The following is a 26723-nucleotide window of genomic DNA, read 5'->3' as shown; positions in this document are numbered from 1 at the left end:
ATAAAGTAAAAAGTAATTTCCTCTTGTAATATTGTCATTGTGTAGTTTTTCTAAGACCCCCTTTTCTAAGCTTTTTCAGGAGGTTTTATTATTATTTGTGGCAAAGTCTAATGCTATTCTGAAACACACACAGAATTTTGGGCTGCTTTTTCCAAAGGAGGTAGGAAGACTAGAAGTCAGTTAGGTGCTGTCTGGAATAGAAAAATGGAGTTAGTGATGATGGGTCAGCTACACAGCAGAGATAACGCCTACTTTTTTTCCAATGACTGCTTAACTGTGTAAAATTTTGTTTAACTGACACAGTACACAGACTATTAGGAAATGGCTTTGGATTGGTTTTCAGAAGTACTGTGAACAGGAAGTTTCCCAAAATACTAAATTTTTGCCTAGCAACCCAAGCCCCTATAATTAGACCCTTAGATACAGACTATAAATGATGATGAAAAGATGCAAAGAAGGAAGCTGGGGAAGAAATACTTGTTTGGATTTATTTACATTCTTTGCTTGCTGTTAAAGTACCGACTGTTACAAATAAAAATATACTTTACCTGCCTGTACTGAATCCTGGTAAGTTAGTATAGCATTTGATAAAGGAACACATTTAATAGAGTGACAGATGAAAAAAAACATAAACATATGATTCTCACAGTGTTACTTTATGATTCCATTCAGACATAATTTAGATGGCTATGAAGAACTATTTATGTAACTTGGGAGAATGAGAATTTTGAACAAAAAGATGTACTTTGGAACAACACCATTCCTCAAGATACAGCTTAGGAAAATTAATGCGAAGCATTTATCCTAGTTTTATTTAGTAAGGTCTATGACGTTATCTGTCCCACAGACTTAAACAAAAAACCTCTTTATGAGCCTGCTACAAAAGACTTGATTTAAAAGAGGCTTTGACGACCTTTGCCAATTTTCCCTCTGCGCGATTTGGGCTCTGGGGGACACCGAACGCCCCTCCAACGACAGGCGGTTCCCGAGGGGGCGGCTGGCAGCGGCACACGAACACGGCAGCGGCCGAGGACAAACACCCAGCGCCGGAGGACGCGCTTTACCGGGGCGCGACGGCCTCGGGACACCGCGCTATCGGCTGCCGCTGGCGCCCAGCGCCCCAGGCTCCCGCCGGGGCTCTCAGGCGGGCCGCCGCTGAGCCGCTGCTCGGGTAGGCGCGCCCGCCCCCGCTCCGCGGCCGCACCGCCCGCGCCCTCCTCCGGCCGCGCTGGGGGGCGACAGCGGCCGGTTCCCCCCGCCCGACGGGGCGGACGAGGAAGAGCGGCTGCGTGTCCCGGCCTACCTCCGTTTCCTTCCGGGTTGCGTCCCGCCACCGCCTCCTCCTCCCGCGCCATGGGGGCGGCTGCCGGCGGGGACGCCCAGGAGGGGTCAGCGGCGGTGGCTCCGCTGGACCCCGGGCGCGGGCTGCCCCTGCCCCGGGCGGCCGGGAGCCCTGCGGCGTCACAGGACAAGCTCTTCTTAATCAAAGGTGCGGACAGCCCTCCTCCCTTCCCCTCCCTGGCCTGCGCGGGTCAGGGACCAGCAGCAGCGGGAGCCCCGTGGCCGCCCCCGGGGACGGCGGGGGCGCCGGCCGGGAGGGAGGCGTTTCCGTACCCCGCCTTGCAGTAGCCCGAGGTCTTGTCCCGCTGTCCCGTCCCGTCCCGTCCCCGGGAAGGAGCCGAGGCGTTTGGGGGCAGACGCTGTGAGGGAGTCCCTACGACGCCGCCCGCCTTTTCCTTCCCCTGCGGAGGTGGTGGCGCCCGTCGCCCCTCAAGCCCCCGCCCCGGCGCCGCTGGGCGGTATCCGGGGGGCCCGAGGCCGGGGGACCCGCTCTGGGCCGGGGGCGGCAGACGCTGAGGGGAGCCGCTTGCCCTCCCTCCCTCCCTCCCTCCCTCGCCCCGCGGGGCTGGGACCGCAGCGAGGTGGCGGCGGGGCGTTGAGGGAGCTCGTCGCTGCGGGACTGGGAGCGGCGGCGGGCGGGGGTCCGGGCCCAGCTCCGCCGGGGCGCCCTGAGGGGGGCGGGAGCCGCTGGGAAAGAGGCGGCTGGGACGGGTTAGAGATAGCGCCGCGGGTTCCTTACAGCAGAGCGTCCGTAGCAACACAAACCGGGATCCCAGCCGGGGCGGGGAGCCGTCCGGGCCCGCAGCGGAGCCGCCCGGCCCCACGCACCCGCGGCGGTGACGGGCAGCCGCCCAGCGCGCCGCTCCCGCTGGCTGCGCGGGCTGGCAGCGCCCCCTGGCGGAGCGGAGGGCGGAGCTCTCCCGCTGTCCCGTGCCCTGGGTGAGTCCCGGGGGAAGGCGGGCGCGGCGGTGTGCCCCCTGCAGACACCAGGGAATGTCGCCTCCGTGAGCGTCCTCATCGAGGGGCACCGCTCCACCGCTGCCACACGCTTTGCCCGCCCCTTGCAGTGCTTTCCTGCCTCTCCCAATGGGGCCGTGCAGCGAGCTCTTCCTCTTGGAGGAGTAGTTAATTGAAACGCAATTATTAGTTCTGAAGTCAGGGAGACGTTGTTGGTTAATAGACCTTGAAATGTTCAAATGCAGTGGGCGTGTAAAGTTCCAGCAGTGTGTGAGGTCTTCCTGCTCCCAGGCAGAAGAGGTACTTGATGGATTTCATTGACACGAGCACAGGGAACTTCTCCATCACATTAATAGGATAATTCATTTTTAAAAAGTGAGACCTAACATAAGCATGTTTTGCTTCTTTCTTCCTATTCCGGCCAGTTTTTAATTACCTGACTGGCATCAGGAAAGGGGAAACACAGGCTGGGTATCAGTAGTTGCAAAAGAAGAACTTGTAACCCCCTGAAAAAAAATTAATATGGATTTTAATATGAATCAGATGGTTTTGTACAGGGCACTCAGTCTTTGTAACAAGCCTTTTTCTTAAGAGTGGTCTGGTATGGCTATATGTGCCTTTCTGATGCCAGAACTGGAAGGGATCAAGGGGCCTCAAGTGACTTTGGAAACACTCTGAAAAGAAACTGAAAAGTGAGGAATGCTGTCTTGGGAAAGCATCCTGCTACTGGCAATTTTCTCTTTTTAAACAGAGCCTTAGAACATAAAATGGAGAAAACTGAAGAACAAGAGTTACTTATACAGTGGCCTTCGCAGGTACTGGTGGATTTTCAGGTGGCCATTTGAAATAACAAATAGTGCAACAAAAAGGCTTACATCTTCCTTTTGGGGCGGGAGGAGGCGTAGCCAGAGAACAAGATGGTTTTAGTAGCCCGCTCTGGAGAGAGAGGCTGCTGGGGGAGCAGTGGAAATTCGGGAGTACTGTGAAAAGGTATCCTGGGATTTCAGTGATTTTTTTGGTTTGTGTGGTTTGAAAATATATATACTTGCCATTGATTTCCAAAATGCTGTATTTCAAAAGACTCTTTCTTGCCTGCTGTATTGAGTTAACATAAATAACGTGGAACACTGTTCCTTTCCCTTCAGCATGTGCTGACAGATCTTAATTTTTCAGGTTTTATTTTCAAAACAGGTTTGGTTTTGTTTCCCCTTAGGAAAAAAAAAAATCTTGATTTTTATTTCTTAAATTTTTCTTGGCAGGTGGAATTTTTCTAGGTACCGTTGCTGCAGCAGGAATGATAGCAGGTTTTGGCACCACGCTTGCCATGACAAAAAAGAAGAACCCAGACTGGTTCAGTAAGGTTTGTTCCTTTTAAACTATTTTCCAATTGTGATACACAGGAAAGAAGAATGCATCAAATGCTTTATGGAAACCTTGTTATACGTGGAGTTTGGCTGTACGAAGTTGATGGTAAGAGCACTAGACTTAATTGAACTCAATAGGGCTGGGATTAATTTAGAAATAAATTTAGAGTTGACACTGCTAAATACTTTAGTACTTGAGATGCGTTGAAATAAAACATAGAACTTACACTGTTTGCTGGAATTGTGCTGCTGCTGTGTAATGGAATATAATTGATGGTCCATTTTGATTCTGTGATGTGAACGCACTTCAGTCGGGAGCCCATGTCACCTCAGTGATCCAGTTCACCATGTGGTCCCAGTGCCGTAGTGAATCGGGAAGAGAGGTAACTTGAGTAAGGATGGCAATGAGGAAGTAGAAAGCTGGTAAACTGTGGAATACGTAGTGTGGAATTACTTAGAATCTAAGCCCTCCACTCCTTTCCTGCTATGTAAGGGAACCGGCAAGAGGGAGTGTAGTGGCCTGGTACTGTGAGATCTGATGGCCAAAAATAATCTCATCTCATGCAATTACTAACAGGATCCACCTGAGCATTCTGAAGAAAGAAATTGCAAAGCAAAGCTAACAGTTATACCATGTTGGGTATATTAATACTGCATATTTAGTTGAAGAATGCTTTTTCCCTCACTAATGCTTTGTTACTTCCAAAAATGTCAAAAATAGGTCCTTAAAATCAATCAGTGTCTACTCCACCAAGCCCTTAGAATACAATATATATTACAGGTGGTTTTAGGGAGCTGAGAACTGATCTGTTGTGCATATTTTTAAAATGTTAATTCAATAACAACGCATATCAAAAGAAAAAAGTATCTTCCATTGCACTTTCTTTCAGAGCCTTTGTATCTGATCACTCACAGTCTCCTTTTGTGGTCAAAGAGCATGAGATACTTCCTTTGCCATCCTGTTTTCCTCTGTAGGCTGACATGGCATAACTCATCCATTGCCTTTTCAGCGATAATAAACATGGCTTTATTTTTTGAAATAGATAAAATAGAAAACTCCAGGAGAAGTTATTTTACAAGCTATAGAAATGTATTTAAATCAGGACTTTTTCTCTTTTTTTTTTTAACATTTTTTTTTTTAAACTTCCTTTTCCTGAGGGTTTCATTTTTTCCAGCTCACATGTATTCTTGGCTGTCTGAGCTGTCCTGTTATCAGGGTGAAATTTGTCAAGAGTGACATTACATTGACATCTGTGAATGTATATGCTGGAATCGGCACCAAGTGATACATACCATTTTGATTTTTGCTGAAAATCTGTATCTGCTACTATCCGTGCAAATGAATTACAACAGTTTCCTAGCGAAAAGTCTGTGATTCCTGGGCCCCTCAATTTAAATACTGCAAAGCATAGAAAGGTGCTTTTTTTGTCAAGGTGCTTGTAGGTGAGCAATTTCAAAAGGAAAGGAAAGACTTTGAGAATGACTCAACTGTCTTCAGATGCTTTCTGAGGTTTTGTCACCAACGAGGTAAACAGTTTTGCTGTAGCTTTCTTACTTAAATCTATAGTTACTTACTGCAAGTCATTGCCTGTTATTTTTAAAAATACATCATGTATAATAATAAAAGTGTAACTATGAATAACTACAGATGATTGCATCCTTCTTAAATGTTCAATGCTTAAATGTTGGGTTTTTAATCCACATTGAGGTCAGGCCATAGTTTGATACGTACTTTAAGCAAACATAAACCAGTGTTGCTGTTGAAAGAAGTCATCTTACCAGCCCTTAGTTTCTGACAATTCATTTCTGCCCCTGTAAAGGCACCAGCACTTGTGCTGCTGGGTTGGTGAGGTGATACTGGTTAACTCTACTTTTCTTTTTTCCTGCATTAGTTTTAGTCCAAATCGGTCTTCTGATTCCCTGCACTGCGTGTCTGCAGTGACTGTGCTGGCCCAAGGGTGAGGGAAGGTCCGAAGGAATGAGAGTTGATGCTCAGTGTTGGGAAGAAACGTGAGACCTGTTCTTTCAGCATCTTTGCTGGCTTGTGCCAGTTTTTGTGTCAGTGAAACGTTGGTGTGCAAGGCAGAGTAGAAACAGGAAGCAAGCCTGGGACACAAAGCCTGGGACAGATTACAATAGTTTTATGGGAGAAAAAAAATAGCAATTCAGAAGGGTGGCTGTAGCATCATGGCTTCATGACTGCATTCAGACTTCCAGGAAGCAACACTATGAGACCCTACTCTTGCACAGTAGCATCAGGGTTACTGGCAAGAGATAAAGCTGAAATTGCACCTACTGTACCTCCTCTGTGGTAGCGAAGTTAAGTAAGCGTTGTGAGCATTTGTAGAACTGGCGCCCAAACTGACCCAAAATTGAGATTACGTAATCCTGTTCAGTGATGAAGCACTGCAGAGACCTTCGGTTAAGAAATGATTGAGCGGGGGAATGTAAAAATTTTAAAATTAAATGCTCAGATGCAGCAGCCTCCTTGTGCTAAGTGTCCAGTGGCACCAGCGTTTATCCAGGTGTTTAATTTTACAATGAGTTAGGTCATACAAAACAGCAAACATGTGGAATGCAATCAACCGAAGCAGTTGAACACACCATTTATTTTAGGCACTGCTTCCTTTCAGGCACATTCTTATCCACAAGGGAATAGTCTGAAAAAAACAATGTCATTTCTCCTTCTCCCATTTCCTGCTTATATCCTCCAGAAAAAAAAATATAAATTAAATATGAAGCATATATTTTTGGGAAACAAATCAGCTAATTCTGACCTATATTTTCCTGGCCTGGTTTATAGAAAGGCTCAAGTGTTGTTTAATAGCTTATTTTTTAAACTAAGGAGTTGGCTTTTTTTAGAAAAATATAGGAGCAGTAATAAAGATAAAACCATCTGTGCATAGAATAATGGGCTCGTGAAAAAAATCTCAGGTCACTTAAAAATGTTCCTTTATTGGTGACATCTTTTTCTCCCGTGCTACATGTCTTTAAATTTTTTTAGTGTTTCATTAATCAGCTTTCTTGATGCTCTGAGCAGCATATCTGATAATCATATAACAAACTGTCTTGTTTATAGAAATCCTTATCTGTGTACCTGACACTCTGAGGAATCAGCCTGTGACTGAACTGCTCTCAGTAAAACCAGATCAACTGTTTCCATTTACCACTTTTTTTTTTTTTTCTGGGGCAATCAAGCATTTGAGTAGTATTTGTGTGGTGCTTCTTCTTGCCATCAATTTTCATGGATAATGACTCCTATTTAAAGATTCTGTGTGGAGGATATTTTTGTCCATTCATTTCCCATCTTCCAAATGGGAGAAATTTTTCTGCATGTTGTTGTATATGGTTAGACCATAGAAGCAGGAAAAATGTCAGAAATAATCACCAGCATTTTAAATCTACTCAAAGCAGTCTCTGATGAATGAATTGTGAAAGTTCATTAGCTGTGGTAAGCAAATAATAGGCCCTCGTGTAATAGTGTGACTAGAGATCTCAGCTGGTTGTGCATGTGTGCACGTATGTGTGTGCTTACAGAGCATAGTTTTGTTAACAGCTTCCACTTTGGGATGTCTGAATCAGAATAAATAAAGATCAAGATACGTTTTGCTTGTGCCCTTTGCAAGTGTGTGTTTGTCCTTGGGTAACTGTGCCCACAGCTAAATCCTAAGGAAAAGTGTTAATGCTGAGGACTGTCTGAGGATCATCTTAATAAATACAAAGCCAAGAGGAAAAAAGCTACTGGTGCTATTTCACTGACCAAATACCATAGGGATAGGCACTACATGTGTTTAATTACATCAAAGAAGAAAGAGAACCAATTTTTTTTTAAAAGTAATAAAAAAAATCTGAAGTATTTTTAAAGCAAGAACACAAAAGATTTTTTTCCTACTTTTTGTGATGAGTAGAAAAGTGCATCTCTTTGGCGTGTTTTGGAGGAAGATTTTTTGGATCGTTCCACGAGTTAATTTCACTTTTTAGTACTTTAGACCATAAATGAAATAATTCTTTATTGAATATCTTTGTATTCTTGCAGTCTCATTTATGTTTACCTCTGAGCAATAATTGGGTTTCTTCCCCCGAGATACTCAATAAGTAAGTAGGACTCTTCAGTTGTGTAAGGACTGTAGATATCAGTCTTTAACAGTAACCATCTGAAATCTCTGCTTCCATGTGAAGAACAATGATCCTTTGGGGAAAAAAACCCGAGCCCTTTTGCTGACATTTACCACTATGAGCAACAGGATTGTGTCTGTCTTAACTGCTGTTGCAGGCTACGCAGATTGAAGCTGTCCTATACCAAATAGGTACAGTAAGGTGGGCGTTGTGAGATGAGAGAACGGCTGGCTAACGGTGAGTGTGTGGTGCGAATTGACTGATGTCAGCCAGCTCGTGGCTTATGCCCTTGGTAGCTGCAACGTGCACTTACGTGCTGCGGCAGAGAAGGTTTCATCGTAGTTGGGACCCCATCATGGCTCAGGTTACGTTCTTCTTGGCCTGAGGTGGCTTTTCCAAGTGACAGTGTTTTGTGTTTTCAGGACACGTCTCATGGTAGACTTTTAAGCAGCTTTATCTTAACAAGTGGTTAAAACCTCCTACTCTTGTTTCTGACAAAAACAAGTGTGGAGACTGCAGAGCATTTTCTGCGTTGCCACTTGGTGAACTCTGCAGGGGGATGGGGTTCAGCATTGTTGTTTGCTCTTTGCAAAATTTTCCTAAATGGTTTCCAGAGCTCCTTCAGAGCCGCAGCCCCTCGAAATTAGTCTCTCAGTCACTGTTATACCCTCTCTGTGTCAAGTTGAAAGCTACTCAGGCCTAGTTTCCCAACCTGCTATTTCAGGAGTGCAGATAAAAACCCGTAGACCAATGGTTGCCCACCACCCTTACTGCCCCAAGAAAAAGGTACCAAAGTCAATGACGCACAACGATTATCTTCTGATGTCACTGTCACGAGGGCTTCTTACTCGTTTTGATTCAGTTTTGTATTTTGACTGGTGGGATAACTGAGTGGCGGATTCTTGTGCCCATGAAACAGTTGACTTTGGCATTTCTGGGTAATAAAAATCATCCCCAGGTGGTACTGTCAACCCTGAAAGCCACTCCTGGTGGGCAGGCAGCTCATCCACCCCCTTGCTTGGCTCTTTGGGTCTGCTGGCAGCCATAACAGTTTCTGTGGCCACACTAGTGGAGCTGGCAAGTCAGGAAAAATTCTAGATCGCTAAGTTAACTTTTTTAGTTTGGTTTTTTTTTTTTTCCCCCCTCAATATTGTTCAGTTTTTCTTGATCACTTTATTTTTGGTTCCAGGGGATTACTGCCACAGCTGCATTACCAGAGAGTGGTTCGTCACTGGCCTTAAGAGCCCTAGGATGGGGCTCACTCTACGCATGGTGCGGAGTTGGATTGCTCAGTTTTGCCATCTGGAAGGCCCTGGGTGTTCACAGTGTGAGTAGCAAGTATGATCCCCTCAAATACCGCATTTTTCCTTGGGTAATGCATCTTGGGGTGGCATCTCTATACCACTTCAGCCTAGCAGTTGCCACATGCAGCGTGACTAACCACAGTGCATGCACCCAGGGAAGGCGTTTTCACATCTGCAAAAAACGGGATGTTGTAGGAGGAGGCAACTTTGGGGGAGGAACAGTTTTGTCCTGCTTATGTTTGTTTGCACAGATGTTTCAGATTCTTCACAAAAGAGCCAGTGTTCTAATTTAGAGACTAAAATAGTAAGGTGCAAACTTTCTATAGCCTTTGCTTATTGAATTGAAGGCTACCCCCCGAATTCTATCTTTAGAGCAATCTGTTTATTTGTCCAAGTTCTATTTTTTGCATCAGGACACTGGAGACATAAGAAAAACTGAGATGAAACTAGCTTGCTTTCTAGTGCATTTCTGGAAGGGGCAAGGGGCGGAAGATTGAGTTTCATGTGCAATAGAATGGTTTGTCTATGACATTGCCACGTCAAGGCAAAGAAAATCAGGAAGCATCTGCATGTCCCAAGGGGCTAAAGCTATCTTTAGTAAATTGATTATGTTACAGTGTTTCACAGCATTGAGTGTGAACACTGAAGTTCGTGTAAGCATTTTGTTTGCCCCTAGTAATGAGCCATGACTTAGGAGTCCCCTGCAGCCATAAGTTTGGCAGAACTGTCTGCATCCTTTTTAGGACTAGGAATGAACAGACTTCCTTCACCTTGCCTGGCAAATTATTTATATATTCAGCAAAGTCTCCCAAAACTAAAAGGAAGAAGATACTATTCCATCCCAGTACTGTTCTTATTAATATCTGTATTCAAGTTCTCACTGCTTTTCTAGTCTGCTGATGTATCCTGTAGGTCACTTTGTTGGAACCCACAATTTGGGTCCTAACATACAGCGCTACACAATCCCTTATTCCTTAGTTTCCAATGCTGATTCTCAATAGGAGCCATTAACAAACTCAGAACACCAAAAAAGCATAGCAGGACATAGGAGGCATCTACAACACGTTTTGTTTAAACTCAGGTCCTCCTTGTGAGGCTGTAGTGAAATGGCAAAGAAGGGGGAGGAAGAGTGGGAGTAGGCTCTGTGTGCTGAGCTACAACAGTCCACTCAGTTTACTGTCAGTCATATCGTCAGCCTAAAGGATTAATTTCACACTATGCTGCTGATTCTTATTTTCATTCCATCAGAGTGCTTCTGGTCCTGCCAAAGGACAGCAGAATCTGTCCTTAGTCTGCAATTTACGTTAACTGTTTCTCAGTTAAGCCTAATTTTTACTTCCTTGAGCAATACTGGCCTAGACCCATGGTTGCCTGGTTTCTCTGTGAGGCTGCTTTCCTTGAGACTTCCCGATAGGGAACAACCACATAAGCTTGAGATGGGCAAGCCCCAGGACATGTCAGAGTCTGGTGGGGCCTCCTGGCTACCTGAGAGCAGTGGCTCTTGTCTCAGAAGCGTACAGCACGCTGCAAGGCATTTGAGAGATTCATCAAGCTTTCATAGTCAGAAAGCAGTACCTTATTGTATTCTGTGCTGTGTTAGTGTTGAAAGGAGGTGGGGGAAACCGTATCTTAAGAGGCTCTTGCAAATGCCTGTTGGTATTGGTTTCTGTTGTGGAGAGCTTACGGTCCACGGAATTGCACAGTGAGAACTGCAGACGCTGAAGGAAGCAGATTTGTGTCGAGAGTCTGTGTCTGCACGTGATTTTGAACAGCACTCCCTGCTCTCCACATATTTATTGCACTCACTGTAGACCTTTAAATTCCCACTGCAGAAAGGAAGCATGTACAATAGTGCTACTTATTACTGCAGAATCAAAAATTAGCATTTGTAAATTTCCTGTCGCACACTTCTTTTTCCTGTTATACCATATATGTGTTAAGATCAAATATATATATATATATATATATGTTTAAAATTGCTGGAGGTACAAAAGCAGAAGTGTGTTAAAAACGAAATACTCCGACTAAAGAGAAGAGGTTCATCAGCATTAAAAATATATTTCCAGAATAATTAATCTTTGACTTTTGCTTGTTGCTGACATTTTTTGCATACTGCTTTAACAATACTCAGGAGCAAACACTGGCTGTTGAAAGACAGTATTTTTGCGCTTAAATATAATTTTCCTGAAGAGTGGAGATTCAGTAAGGATTATAAGACGTTATTTGTTCTGGACTCTTAAACGTATGCTAATTTTAAGAAGGGCCTGTTTATTTTATTTATTTTTCTGTTTCAGAGGAACATTGTGATACTTTTGAAAATTCTGAATTGCTATCATGTAAGCAGAGATAATAGATTAACAATCAGTCAGTTAAAATACTGATTTTTAAAAACACATATTAGAACATATGTTGTGTCTAATAATTATTAGAAAGCCACAAAAATAAAGTTTTATTTGTGGGAAACTATTTACTGAAGTCATCACTGAGTGAAATAAAGTTTCTTTCCACGTAAACTGTTCAAACCACCAAAGACATCATAGATTTTACACTAAGCTAGTTTCAAATGAACATTTCAAAATGAACATTTTAATTTCAGTTAAGCATTTTGAAAAGAGGCGCTCTCAGATTTGCCTGAATAAAAATGTCTGGAGCCTTCAGTGTGGCTGAGCGCTGCAAGTTCATTTGCTCTGCAGTACACGCAGGTTCCCAATCCCTGTAGAAGTTGAAGTTACAATTTCAAACCTAGCATCAGATACCAAGATTTGAAAAATATGAACTTAAGGCAGACTTTCACCTGTGAAAGTGCTGTGCTGTACGTGACCTGAGGGGAGAATTGACTCATTTTGATGCCAGGAATCTGTGTGAACTTAATAACTAAAGCTTTGGCAGCTGGACAAAGAGAAGAAGAGGTTCTGCCCAGCCTCTTCACCTTACTGCCTTTAACAGTAACCAGCTGCCTTTGGGACCTGCTAATTAGTGATCTGGCCCTGCTGGGCAGCAGCTTCATTTATTTAAGAGCTACTGGTAATGTTGATAACATTACTGACAGCTAATATAGTCTCTCAATATTAAACTGTTAAGCATAATAAAATTCTGACTGTAAGCGCTGCGGATCTTTCATTTAGCAAACAAGAAAGCTGCTTCTGTCACATGTAGGAGTACCTAACTCCAACGCTTTCTCAAATCCCTTGCCAGCTCTGTCCCTGTGATTATCATCTTGGTGGGATCTTGGCAAATAAGGGGCTGACCTTCACTTGCAGAGTTTTGAGGGCGTTTCCGAGTCAGGTAAAACTGAGTTGCTAAGTGGTGTTTAATGCCTTGTGTCATCTCCAGGAGTAAAATACAAGAAGCCAGAGTGGAAAATCAGACATGATGGGTTGTCAGGAATCACAGTAAAAGGAGAGGAGAGCTAGGAGGTCTTGAGGCATAGCTGGCTTGGCAAGGAAAGCAATTGTTCCACTCTTGCCTGGCCAGCCCAGGGAGAAGGCGGGAGGGGGTGCACAGCAGAGCTTGGGCTGGCTTGACAGGAGGAGGAGAGCAAAGCGCTTCAGTGAATTTGGAGCACAGGGAAAGATGTGCTCGGTGCCCTTTGTGCTTTGAACTCTGCTCGTGTTAGCCATGCCCTGCTTTGAAGGGATGGACTGTTCCGCTGGCGGGACAGACTTGTCCTAAGCCGCATGTCCGCATACCCGCCGTTGAGTCCGCTGTGATCGTACTGGCATCCCCGGGAAGAGTTGGGGACCATCTCCCGCGCACCGGGGAGGGTAGAGCTAAACCAGCAAGGTGCTGCCACGAGTTGTGGCGTTTTAGGGGTGAAAAAAAATAAGGTGCGTGTGACTGTCCGGGGGAGGGGAGGAGGGGGGGCGGCTCTGCGGCCCCGCAGCGCCACCTGCTGGCGGCGTCGGGAGCAGCAGCGGCAGCGCCCGCGGGAAGAGCCCGTGTGGTTTTTCTCATGGACGGACCCAGCGGTTTTAATTGTCTTCTAATTACCGGGCGTTGCAGTGGTGGCAAATGGTGCTGGCGTTAGTTCGAGCCCAGAAGAGTGGCTTCTCTTGGTATCGTTGCCGAAATGCCGTGATTATTAATGTCCGGGGATGCGTTTCCTGTGAGCATAAATTATCGACGGGACAGCGAGTGATTGACAAAAATACGTATTACTCTAAGCTTTGTGACTGTTTAAATTAGCTTGTCATCACTTACAAAGTCAGAGATGAAACGACAAGAGCAAACTGGCACGGTATTTCCTTGATGAGTCATAATTGCTGTAATTAATCTGCATCCGTCATTCTGAAGCAGCGTCGCAATTGCTCAGCAGTTTGTGTCATGGAAGGAAACTGAAGCCACAGTTCAGGATGCCGCGTCCTTTTACCTTCTGAGACGGCCAGTGTTTGCCGTAGAAGCGAGTTGTTGCTAAGATCTGTTCCAGACACTGAGGCGACGCACCAGCTTTGGTGATACTAGATTTTTATTTAATCTTTGTGGTTTATTGGTTCTTAAAAACAGTGCTGTGACAATGCCTACTTCCAGCTCTTAAATAGCTTTATTGTTAAAGGTGGTTCCCTGCAGCTTTAGCGTCTGCTGCTTTTTAAAAATAACCCAGGGGTGATAGTAAGTAACTGATGTTTATATCTTGGTAAGGGATATAAACGATTTTACGCTGTCTCAGGTTGGGTTGTTAATATCCCCTGACTGCAGTTACCACTGTTGTAATCTGAGGACGGGCTGCTAAGTAATAAACCTCACTAAATTCCAGTCGACTCTTATTCCTAAATGGAGAAGTGATGGGTCAGTGAGGACTTGGTTTGGTAATAGTTTAAGTCATATTTTTCAACAATGTAAAAGAGAAACCTTCATTTTCAGAACCTAGGAGATGGTGGTTATCTAGTTTTATATTGTACCTCTTGCAGAAAATAACCAGCTGCCAGTAACAGAATTTTTTAACTTGATTCCTGCAATCTCTTAGGAAAATATTTAAAGTCAGTCCACCTTTGATTATCTCCTGGCATGGAAGCTCTGTCTGTATTAGCAAGTGTCATTGATCAGCAGCGCTGGGGCAGTGAAGCAGTTGGGGACTGAGGACCTGACATCTACAACCATTCCAGGGGATTTTTAAAATTTGGACTGACTCTGGCCTGGCCCCAAGGCTTGAATGCCTGTTTGCAGTTGGAGTATGCTATGTGTGCTCCTAGAATGCTTCTTCAGTTTTGTCTTACCCTGACGAAACCCAGTTCATGCATTTTGAGACTGTTCAGCAGTACACGAACTCATGCCCAGTAAGCACAGACAACTGGGAGATGGAGCACTCCTGATCTGAAGCCCAGTGCTCATCCAACACACCCCGACAGCCTTCCTCTGCCTTCCTCTCTGAGGTACTTCACAAAATAGAGGGACTTGCGTGATGGTAAACACAAGTTTGATAATTGACATCTGTCTTGAAACAAAATGGCACCTTTTTTAACAAGTGTATTTGCTATTTAACAACTTTCACTTCATGGAGTTATCTTCCAGGGTTTTGAGCTTGCAGCCTCAGAAGCCTGTAGCCGCCCACTTCTGGTGCAGTGGGCTGACTCTTTTCTGATGCAAAACACTGAGGTATTGAAATAAATTTTGTAGAAAAGAATGGGGTTGGCCAATTTATCATTTTTTTTTTTTTAAAGTTGAATAGTAGTTGAAACATCATATTTCAACGTTCTCCACATGAAATGCTCGATGAAGTTTTAAATTTTCAATAGAAGATGAAAAGGTGTTTCACTCAGTAAAAATTTTTAAAAGTAAAAAGACCAAGGTTATCTTTAAACCCCTGTTGTTACAATTAACCTAAACAAGTATTTTCATGAAAGTTTCCAAAAATTAAACCTTTCTTGTTTTATTTACCTATTCTACAGATGTTATGATCCACTACATCTTTTTGTTGCTTGGAAAAATGTTTGTTTCACAATTTTCTAGAAGTTACAGTTGAGTTGTAAACCCTTGTTTTAAATAAGCAGGTTTTTGTTTTTAATTACACTTGCAGCCATAGAATACTTGACAGATATTAAAACATACCTATGAATGCCTGATGTTCTGGGTTTTTTGTTTGCTTTTTTTTTTTTACACTATCAGCAATTATGAGCCTTCTTTTAAAAGCAGAACAATACCCTCAGCCCTTGTAGACTGAAGCATGCAACAATTAACAAACAAGATAAATTATGCTTTAAGAGCCCTTTTGCTCTTCGTGCCCTCAATAAATTAGGTTTTATTTCCTCAGAAATAAAAGCATTCTTTCTCCCATAGGAAAAGGGCCAGGATGATTCATATGTAGGTTTGTGAGATTCTGATTGTTGTTTCCACATCTGTTCCAGGGAAAGCTGGGAAAATAGTGAGAAGAATTGCCTAGTAATTTGTGACTAATATAGTTATAAAATATTAGTTTATCATTTTTATGGCGACTCCTAATGAAATATCCTGTTTTCATTGATCTTAACCTTTAAAATATTAACAGTCTGAAACAACTGCACAGCTGTGGAGAGACATCTAAAACAATTAAAAGCAATACAGAGAATATATGCTTGCCATGGTTTTGTTGGTAAGGACATTTCCTAAGCGGGCTGCTTTTCTCTAGAGGAAATCTAACCTCTAAATCACCATTTTTAGCATAAAAATAATAAGATCCCCCCGCTTATTTTGAGAGATATTTGATATAATTTTGTAAGACTGTAGTCATAGGTACAGTATAAATACAAAGGAGTATTTCCTTTAAGGATGAATTAATTTAAAAAATAAAACAAGAACATGGAGTCATGGTCTTCAAAAATTGTTGGGTTTGGCATCTGTAAATAGCACTAAGATCTATAGATCTCAGCCAAGTATAGGCAAGTTGCAGCGGCTGAAATTTTTATGCTATTTCATAAATGAACAAATGTTGCTATAAAAGCAGTATATCTCCTAGAATCGTTCTAGAGTCCTAGAGTTATTCCTAGATTTTTTGTTTATTAGTTTTTAATTTTAGTTGTATTTATTTCTCACCTAAGTGTTATTCGTAAAGTTTCTATTTCTTATCATGCTTTTGTTTGATTGCATAATAAAAACGTATGTTTCCTTGGTATTTCATGATCATGTATTTCAATATAAATCAAATCTGCACAGTTTTTTAATGTTCTTTTAGTTTCTCAATACTTATTTAAATTCAGGCCTTTAAAAAGAAGATAGAGTACTAGTACAAGTTAGCACTTCCTCCTCCTGTTTATACAGGGTTTTTCTGTACTGCTTATAGTGTCCGATGAGTTTGGTGTAGAGAAGACTTGCCTCCACACATATGTACTGCTAGTATTTTATCCAATAAATAAATAAATAAAAAAGTAACCCGTGAACTTCACTGTAAACTTGATAAGGCAGAATGCTTATTCAAGGAATAAGATCGTTATTTTCCTACTGGAAAGCTGCTACATCTACTTTATGAGTAGGGACAGATGTAAGTAAGTATTTCAAGAATATGGGAAGACTGTAACTGTAGCTGTCTTGAGGAATTACTCTGCTGTGTCTTGGAATAGACTTGTAGCTGTTGGCTGCCAACAGCCTGTTAAGAAGCTAGAAAGAATAAAACCATGTTCAGGCTGTGGTCTGAAATTGCTTCTGGGGAGCAGTTCCACAGCGCCCTAAGTGGACGCGTGGGTTGGTCCACTTCTCGGCTGCACGTAACTGTGAACTCTACATGTACAACTAAAATCTGAATGAAAACTTAGCTGATAGGTGAGAATTATTCGTGCTACACCTTGGTCCCATGGGATCTTCCAGTGCTTCATTAAGTGTGCTGGTATGGCCACACTTGTCTTGTGCTTCTCTGGTCCAAGACCCCGGCTGCTCTGCTTGCCTGGAGGTGGCCAGCCGTCCCTGCCTGGCTCTGCCTGTCACACTGGCTCTGACAGGTTTCCTGCGTGGAATTCAGCCCCGGTCGTGGCGTTGAGGCTTATACATCACTGAAGAGTTTTGGTTTTGTGCTGGCTCTTTTCCCAGCCACGAATCTGACTTGTGGATGATGCACATCATCAGTTCCTGGACATAGAGAGGAAAAAAATTACTCAGGTTGCCCTTTTCAGAAGCGGCCTGCTTGCAGCCAATTCATGTTTTTACTTTAATTCAGAAATCCAAATTAGCACAGAAGAGCTTACGGAGTTGAGACACTCATCCTGAGATTTTACGTCCATTAACCAACTTGCTTTATATGTTTAGATATTCAACTATTTTTAATTACTTTAATATTATTTTTCAAATTGCCCAGAGTGACTAAGGAGCAATGACTAATACACCAAAATAGACTAATCATGTGGATGTCCTTTCTAGGCATGCAGATTTGAAAATAAGGTTCTGCAGAAATAAATGGCATATTCCTTAGTGATTTCAAAAATATTTCACTCCATTTTTCTGCATGGCCTGAAAGCCTTTTGCAACAAGATGGTATAATCCAAACTTTGCACCATTACCTTTATTTTGAAGCCTGATGCAGCACCACTGACATCAATGAGAATAGGCTTGAGAATGAGACACTGACTCATCTACTCTGAGGTATCATATACTACAAAAACTTATTTTATTTCAGAATAAATAAAAATAAATAATATTTCAACGTGGAAATGTATAAAATCTTAACGGATACTCCTGTATCTCTGAACCTAAGGAAATTCCTTTTTTTTTCAGATTATGGTTTACAAAATTACTGTCTTGGTGTATATAAATTAGTAGCTGTCTTGCTGTCTTTCTCATTGATCATAATCAGCTAATCACTTCCTTTTTTTTTTTTTTTGTATTCAAAATAATCTAGCCTTAAACCAACACAGTTTTGGGGTTTTCAGGCTTTTCTACTGGAATGGCGTCTTCTTCCTTTTATGATAGATGTATAGAAAGATACTTTCAGGCTACCAGTTAACAATCCCACTTTTGGGAGCTAAGTGACCTTCGCACAGAAGTTAAAGCAGACAAAGTGGGGCTACTAAAACACATTTGTGATGTAGATCAGCTGTCTTCTCGTTTGTGAAATCCATTCAGTTATGAATAACATGGCTGCTGTGTGTTACTTGGAAAAGTAACATGAGGAAAGTATTTCATGTGTTTTATCTCTTCGTGTGACCCGATTATTGCAAAAGAGACAGCTTGATCCTTGTGACTTGACAGCTCTCAGTAGTTCACCAGTAATTTGAGACGAATATGTAGTAGCCATGGGAGGCTTATGTATGGTGCTTTGGGAGCTGTGACAGCTTCGTTCTTAACGGTGATGGTCCTCTCCCTCTCTCCCTGTAAAGTTCAATTAGGTTATTTTCATGTAATTTTTCTTTTAAAAAGCACAGGGCATGTTTTACCCAGTTACACAGGATTTATAGGGATAGGTTTCTGGAAAAATATGTCTTTGTGTTTGTTTAATTTTAGGCATTGTAAATGGCCCTCTGATTTCAAAGAGAGTATTCAGCCCTGCATAAGGTTAAGCACGTGTGTAAGTCTCCATGGGATAGGGGGTTAATATGAGCTCTTGACTTCTCTAGATGGTTTAACAAAATTCTGCTGCTGCTTTGCTCTATGCAAGCCTGAAACACTGGAATCAGCAAACAGGTTGTGAACAGTGTACTATGACAGTACAGTGTAAGACAGTAAAATATTAGGAAGTATGCTGCCAGGATTATATTAGTTCAATATTAGGATGTATGCTCCGAGGGCCCTTTTCATAGACCTGTAGTTCTGAATAATCCAAACGTTCATGATGCCTTTGCCAATGAAGTGCAAGATGTAAGAATATGAACCAGGGCTCTATTTTCCACGCTTATGGTAAAGGTCAGTGTGCAAACCGGCATAGGGTGACCCGCAGTGAGTGCCCCATTTTACACTGAGAATTGGAGAATCACCTTCAGCCAGCAGGCTGTCTGCTCTGCTCTTCCAGTACTGTAAGGGCTCAGCGCTTGCCGTTTTCTACAAATAACTTGCTATTTCTGTATGCAGACCTTGGTAATCATTTGCTAACAAGGGCGACAGCAGTCATTTCAAGATTTGGGAAAAGGTGGCAAGAACAATCCTCTCTGAAGCTCTTAAATCCAGGGCAGCCCGTCTCATCTTCATGCCTTGTGAAATGGAAGGTGGCTGAGGAGAACACAGGGCACGTACATCCTGCATTCTGCTGCCAGTCGATATTCCAGTTCAGGGCATCTAACCTCATTTCACTTGGAAGCTAATGTAAGCAGTTCTTACTGGTACGAGTACTAAAATAGGAAGCCAATAATTCCTAGAATCTGGGTTGGCCTATTATGAATGCCAGACATTAAAGAGAACATTTCTTCGTAAAACTTTCATTCTAAGATTCAAATAGACTCTTTTAGCCCCTCTTCCATTCATTTTAATATGAACGGCCACGTAAGTGCTCTCAGTAATAGTGCTATCCCAATTTTTGCGTGACATTCTGTCAACGATGTACATTAAAAAGCGATTATTAAATGGAAGATGCTTTTAGGTCTCCATATTTTTGCCACCTGAGGCAGGATCATTAGGTTAAGATAAGAAAATAACAGTGATCTGTAGCTATTACAGATTATTTAGTGCGGTAAGGTAGATGATACCCTTTTAGAAAGAAGCCTGACAGTCAGAGGTGGAACAGTTACTGTAATTTATTTGGCACGAAAAAACCGCGTCAAGCTTTGCAATATCTGTGATAAAAAAAATAAAATTCACTTGAGTGAAATTCACTTCGGAGAGTTGCCTCCAGGAACGGAGCCTGCTGGAATGTTAAATCAAGAAATGTGTTACAGATCGTTCGTGTACCGCTAGGTTCAGAAGCAGCAGCTGGGAGAGTGGCCTGTGATACTGAAGGCAGCAGAAGGAGGTAAAATACATTCAGCTTTTAGTGCTCGGTTAACTGCACTATTAATTGAAGACGTTATCACAGTTGAACCGAGTACCCCAGTGTCAGTGTGGCTGACAATAATAAAGAGGCAGCCATTTCAGTGAACTATTTCAAAACATTCCAGTACTTACTACATAGCACACTAGCTTTCATAATTAAATTAATGCTTTTTGATTTGAGACCACTGTTGTGGAATCTGGAGGAAATACAGGAAATTTCCAGGGAGGGAGAGGGCATGTCTACTAAAAAGAAAAGGCAAGGCAAGACACAGATTCCTAATTGCAGCATTTTCCTCGTCAAGAAGTGTGGCCCCTGGGAGGTAGAGCAGGTAAAGACAAGGTCTCAATTCTTGCACCTCAAGCGTGTAGTATTAATAGAACATAAAGCTAGATTCATCATCCTCACAAGAAGCTCACCACACTGCAGGAGGTGACTGGACACTGGTAAGCCCAATTTGTTGAAGGACAGCTAATTTACATGTTTTGTAAACAAATTTTACCTTCACTACAAGGATCCTCTGAAGTAGCAATGGGCCTGGCATGATATTGTCAACCAAATGCAAACAAGAACAACCCCAAGGCCAGGGTGAGTTACTTTAGAGGCCAAATGTAGTCCTAAATAGATAAATATATTAGAGTTTGGCCAGTTAAGGCCCAAGATATTAAGCTGGCAGTCTGACTGAGAGAAGTCACAGCCTGAAATTTGGCACTAGAGCAGTTCATAAGCAGGCAGAAATTGCCACTGGGAGAGAAGGGATAGGAACTTTGGGATGCGGTTTCCATGGTTATTTATGGTTGTATACACTGGTTCCATTTGCATCAGAGAATAGTTATTTTTCAAAGTCTTCTCTAAGCTTTTAGGTAATGTGGCAGGTGAGCTTTCGCGGAGCTCTGAGTGTGGGGAGAACAGTGGTGAGGACCTGGAAGTGCATTCAGGACAGCAAAAAGCAAAAATGTGGAAACGGAGGAAGAAACTCAGAAGCTGGTGTTATTAGTGGAACAGAAGAGAAAGGGGAGATACCGTAGAAGTCCAGATCAAAGCCCTCATTAAATACTGTACTGCACTTTTTTACTGAGAGGAGAGGGTGATGGGGAAAAGAGAAGTCTGTGACTAGGCCTAGTTTTGTTGCTTAATGTATTATTAGTGAGAACTCAAAAACTGTGGTGGAGAGAAATAATAGGGTGCGGTATCTTTTAAGTTGTATAGAAAGGAAAACTCCTAGTAAGAGTTAGTAGCTGTGACATTTGTATCGTGAAGAAATTGGCCCTGTTTAGACATACTGTGAAGACATTATGTATTAGTGAGGCCCATGCCAGTACTGTAGATAATGTACCTTCTTAAATAGCTGACAACCTAAACCATAACATTAAGAAGACAATGCACAGTGGTGATCAGCTTGGCATTGTAATTTATTAAAATAGCTCACTGTTCAGGAATCACAAAGGAAGAAAGTCTGTGGAAGACATGTAAAACGTGGCCAAAGTTCAACTTGCAGTGAAATTTGCAGTGAAAAACCTTTTGGGCAGAGGGGGCTTGTGGGAAAGGGCATAGGTGCTGGCAAGAGAGGAAGCGATAAAGGAGATATTCAGTCTGGCATCACTTGCAAAGCAGTTTTACAAATAACCATCCAGATCTGAGACAACAAGGCTGAGGAAATTTCTCATGGAGTCTTAAAAGCAAAAGAAAGATGTTGAATATTTCAGATTTGGTCCATGTGTTAAGGAAAAATTACTTTTCCAGGAAATGCATTGCTTTTACCTGAAGAACATAAATTAGTGCTCTGAGGGGAGAAAAAAAAATCTGAATATTCTTTAATCTGCAGCTGCTAGCAGTGTTTTAGTGCTTTCTGAATAAATACATTTTTTCTTTCAGAACAGAGCTGTAGTGTTTTATTTCCCAGACAAGATTGCTTTTTGCATTCGAGGGTTAGGGACTGGCATGTTAGCAATTACAAGGTCGCTGTTAGAGTGAGGAAGCACTATAGTTTTCTGAATGCCCCCCCTCCCCCCATCCTCTTTTTGGAGGCCTTATGTAAATGCTTTGAATTTTCCTTTGGGTTTGTGTGTCTTCAGTGGAGTAACAGAGGTGTCCTGTAGGGCTTATGAGCGTGTCATTTAAATTTGACACTAAAAGAAATTTAAAAGTCTTGGGTTTAGAAATAGCCAAAAAATTCCACATTGCATCAGATCATTAGCTGGTATAAAATATTTTATTTCCAGTTATACCATCTGAGCTACAGCAGTTTACATCAGGTTAGGATCTGAGCATTCCAGTGTTACCAAACACCCAGGTAATACTTAGAGTGAGATGAAAGAGTAGTAGAGTTGGTTTCACTGTTTAGGACGTTAAAAATGTTAAGTAAATTGAATACTTTCTGCACATCAGAGAACAAGGGTAACTTAATTACAGAGGACTGGAAAAAACAGCTAAGCCAAAGCACCTAAAACATTTCCTACTGTTAATACTTGTATTTAATTGTCAGCAATTATTTAATGTAATTTGGGCTGATCCCCTATTTCAGCTCTGATACTAGTGTTTATTATTCTTGGAAATATTAGCTGCCTATGAGAGCTTTTCAGTTTTAAATAAGAAGCAAAAATATTAGTTTAGGAACAATTGTGGGTGTTTGCCAAGATTTTTAAAAACCAAGAACGAATAATTAATCAAAGCAGCTATCTGATCAGAGTAAAATATAAAGCAGACAGTGAATTAGTTTTTACATAAGAACACAATCAGGATAAAACAAAAAGGATAATTTGGCTCTGAATTTTCCTCCTACTTTATATAACACGTATTTTTATTTGATTAGCAGTACCCGAGAATTTTTACACAAAAACTTGAGTTCTAAAATGCTTTCATCCATCATAGTTAGTTATTGTCTTAGTAAAGAATTGGTAATTTCTTTGTAAATTGTTTTATTCTTTGTATCAGCTGTAACTTGAACAATTGCATTCCAGCAACATTTCCCTAAAGAAGTACCGGTTCTTTGTCAGAATAATTCATACACGGGACCTGAACAGAAAATGGCCCAAAAGTATTTGTAAAAAAACTAATGACCCATAACACACAAAATATAGGCATATTAGAGAAGATGCCTTTGTGGCTGTTTGGAATATCTAGGAACCTCTCCCTAGGACATACTGCCTGAGACAGCGTTTTGTCTTCAAGAGGTCACTGCATCCAGTGCTTGAATACCACATCCTGTCTTCTCTGCGTGAATGTCATAGATTCTATGCAGCTTCCTAAAAAGAGCAGTCCAAAACTTACCCTGCATCCTGCTGTTTGTGTAAAAAGATTTTCACTTATTTGATTTTTCCATGCCTATCCTTTAGAAATAGTCTATGTAAAAATATATGTAAAAATCTTGGAAGAAAGAAACCTGCTAAATGTAAGTATTATCTTCAAACACAAGTGATTTTTAAAGAAATTAAATTTCAGTTCTGGCCTGACAGGACTATTGAATCAGACAATGGTGATAAAATGGTTATCATAAATATAGATTTGGCAATTGGTATTAATATATTGATATACAGAATATAAAACTAGCAAACTTCCTCTTTCACAGCATTTTAATTTAACAACAGTGAAAGAAAAGCTTGGTCCTGTATATCGTTACGAATATTGTTTCCTTTCCTACTAATGTAGTATCTAAAGTACCTAATCTAAGTTGAATGAGACTTTGTTTTGTCACCTGTATCTGTATGGTGGGATAAACCTAAATTATTAGAGCTGACCAGTATTTTTTCTTTAATCCTTGTTTCAAAATCCTTGAACAGACACTATTGGGCCTTTAATCCATTACAAGTGTAGAAAAAGGCACTGCAGTCAAAATATGGGCACATTCTATTGAGGCAATTTTCCTACAAACAAAAACATTTAAAATGTGTGTGTGTATATGTAGTAGTTCATGTAACCATAGAGGATCATTCAGGCAAGTGGTCCAAATTAGGCACCCCAGTGTGGTGCTTAAGAAGGGGAGACTGTTGCAGATCCCTTCATACTTTTTGTACGTTGTTAATTGGACCAATAATCAGAGGGAAAGTTTTAATTTTCTGTTATTTTAAAAGTCTTTTTACCTCTTCTTTACCTCACACAGCTTGTTTTGTGGAATGAGCCCAGGGCTCATGGTGCTGCTTTATTTGCTCCTCATTAACAGTTAACTGATTATATTTCTTAATCTCTTTTATAGATGAAAGAATTCCAAACTAAAATGCAGTCAATATTTCCAGCAATTCCTAAAAATAGTGAGTCCACTGTTGAATGGGAAGACTTACTTAAATCCAAGTGAAAGACTCAGAGCTGCTTGGAGATGTCTCTTGAAGCAAGAACAGGAGCGGAAGTCGCAGAAGTGTCCCATCTGAAAAACAGAGACGAAAACTCAGACTGAGCAAGTTGCTGACTGAGTTCACTGAAGCTGGGGATGCCAGTTAACATCTAGCAACAAGGGAGTTCAAAACAAAACATAACAAGCTATTTATATTGTCATTTTCAGCATGCTTGGTATAATTGATTTGTGAGGAAATGAACCCTCCCAGACAAGTTGGCTCCAACTTGAAAAAAGGCTTTATCGTATGAAGACTTAAAGAAGAAATTGATTTTCAGTAGTAAATATAAGGACAAAACACCAATAAACTCTTATCCCATCCTGCTTCCTATTTTAGGAAATTTCTGTAGTAAACAAAGAACAGTACTTTCGGTGACATTTACATGTCCCAGTAGGAATATAACCATCAAGTCAATTATAACAGATCTTTTACTGAGCCTAAAGGTGCGGTCTTCTAAAAATAAAGGAGATATTTAAATTTGCAACAGAGAAAGTATCTAATCCAAACTATTTTTATATGTCTGAAGGGAAAGTTTAAAACATCCAATATGCAAGTAGTGACCTACTGAGCTCTTCTGTAGAGCACCAGAAGAGATCTCTACCCAAGTGCATTGTTTTCTCAAGTATTGTTTTTTTTTATTGGATCCCACAATAGTGAATCTGATAGTTTGCATAAAAGTCTGTACTATATTTTTATAGCAAGTTAAGTTGTAAGTGAAAAAGGCATAAAATAGCGAGACACACAGTCTGTCCTACGCAAACATTTTCAGCTAAGAAAATGTATGGGCAGGACTAGATTTTTTTGTATTTCAGTGGTTCCTGTGGCTCTTCTACCAAGAGAAGCAACGTGACATTTTCCACACTGCAGTAATCTCATGAAGTGTGGGCGTAAACTAGGAAGAATAATGTCTTACTCAAACATTGTGTTTGCAGAACTGTAGATCTGTAAAAATGCAGAGATAAAAAAAAATGCTATCAGTGAACAATCCTTTGTTGAATGCTCAATTATCATTTTTTTTTATTAATTGCACACAGTCCAATTAGTCAGTTGTCAGATTTAATAAAGTCCACTTAAAACCTGTCTTTTGTGATTAAGTCTTTATATTCCTAGGAAAGAACATAAAAAAAAAAGCTTTAAATGTCAGATGAATAATAGAGAAGTATGGTTTTCCTATGAAACATGACAGCACTAAAATATCTTTAAAGCAATTGAAGTGTAATAGTTGACATCTTTTCCATTGCTTGATGCTTGTAATCCAATATTAAATAAATTGTGGTGAATACTGCCATCATATGCACATGAAAAATGGTACTATTTTCATACTTTTGTTAGTTTGTGTGCATGGTGATACCTGTATTTCCTGTGCTTATTCATATTAGTGCTGAGTTCCCAAGTTTAACAAGTAACCAGGTTATTAAAACTGGTCAAGTACTAAACTGAAGTAAATAAATGCAAATCACATGATGTCCTTAAGGTTGCTTACCTTTAGTTTCTAAAGTGGGATCTGTCTTTATCTGGATTAAATAACTCACCTACGTCAGTCATCTAAAGTTCCGGGCACAGTCACTGGAGAAAGACGGGCTCTTCAGAGGGTGACTTGCACTGTACTAAAATGAATGGAATTGTGCAAAGCATCTGATCTGACCTACCTGCTGGCTGCCTCTGAAAAGAGCTGCTCTACCCTTGCTTACCTCCCATCAGCACAGGGACTGTGTGAGAACACAGTTCAGGAGAAACTTTGAAGAAAAATGAGTAGTTTTCTAGCACTTCAGAGCTCTGAGGGTTAGACAAGAGCTGGTCCTGGCACAAGAGAGTTGTCCCTTCTGGTAATGATTAGCCATTGGATCAATGTAACTGTATTATTAAAAAACCCACAAACTTCTGACAGATAGGATGAATTAGATCTGGAGGTACCCAGTTATATGGACATACTAGATGATGCTCTTCAAAAAATCCTGGTATAGTGAAATGCACAGATAGAAATCTTTAAAATAGAATCACACTTAAAGGGCAAGTACAGAATGATCAAGTAAATCTGTGTTGACGTTTAAGGCTGAACATAAACCAGAAGAAACAGTAAGAGGAATTCTTACATCATCTTATTATTCCAAGCTTTATTCTGTGCTTTTTGGCTGGAAATGAGTTTTTTTTCTAGATAAATGTTTGTGTATGTATATGTGCATAATGGAAAAGTAAATCAAACCTCAAGCCACATGAAAAACATGGGAGATCTTGGATTTTCTTTATTGCACTGTGCAGCTCTCTTCACTTGGTGAATGTTCTGCTGGTTATATAATGGTTCATTTTTTTTCTCTTTATGAAAATACTTGGCAAAGAGTATGGAAATCTTCCTGCAACCCACAACAAAACCCTGAACAACTAGAGCAGAAAACTACATAGTACACCAATAGCAGCTAGATACCATAGTGTATGCAGTTACTGCAACTAAGCAAATAAA

The 26723-nt window shown here is 41.3% G+C and overlaps 1 protein-coding gene across 2 annotated transcripts; it reads left to right on the top strand.

Moving 5' to 3' along the window:
* Positions 1-1353: 1353 nt before the first annotated feature.
* Positions 1354-26488, top strand: TMEM242 (transmembrane protein 242). 2 transcript variants are annotated; one of them, XM_063329383.1, is made up of 4 exons: positions 1354-1489; positions 3558-3658; positions 8968-9105; positions 24130-26488. In XM_063329383.1, exons 1-4 carry the CDS (start codon positions 1354-1356, stop codon positions 24226-24228), a joined length of 474 nt encoding a protein of 157 aa, XP_063185453.1. In that variant the 3' UTR covers positions 24229-26488. The 2 variants fall into 2 exon arrangements, with proteins under 2 accessions (XP_063185453.1, XP_063185454.1); XM_063329384.1 differs by having other exon boundaries at positions 8968-9116.
* The last annotated feature ends 235 nt before the right edge of the window (positions 26489-26723 follow it).

The sequence above is a fragment of the Chroicocephalus ridibundus genome, chromosome 3, assembly GCF_963924245.1.
Source record: "Chroicocephalus ridibundus chromosome 3, bChrRid1.1, whole genome shotgun sequence".
Classification (NCBI taxonomy): Eukaryota; Metazoa; Chordata; class Aves; order Charadriiformes; family Laridae; genus Chroicocephalus; species Chroicocephalus ridibundus.
Note: the sequence above shows the minus strand (reverse complement) of the source record. Positions and strands in the feature narration are given on the sequence as shown.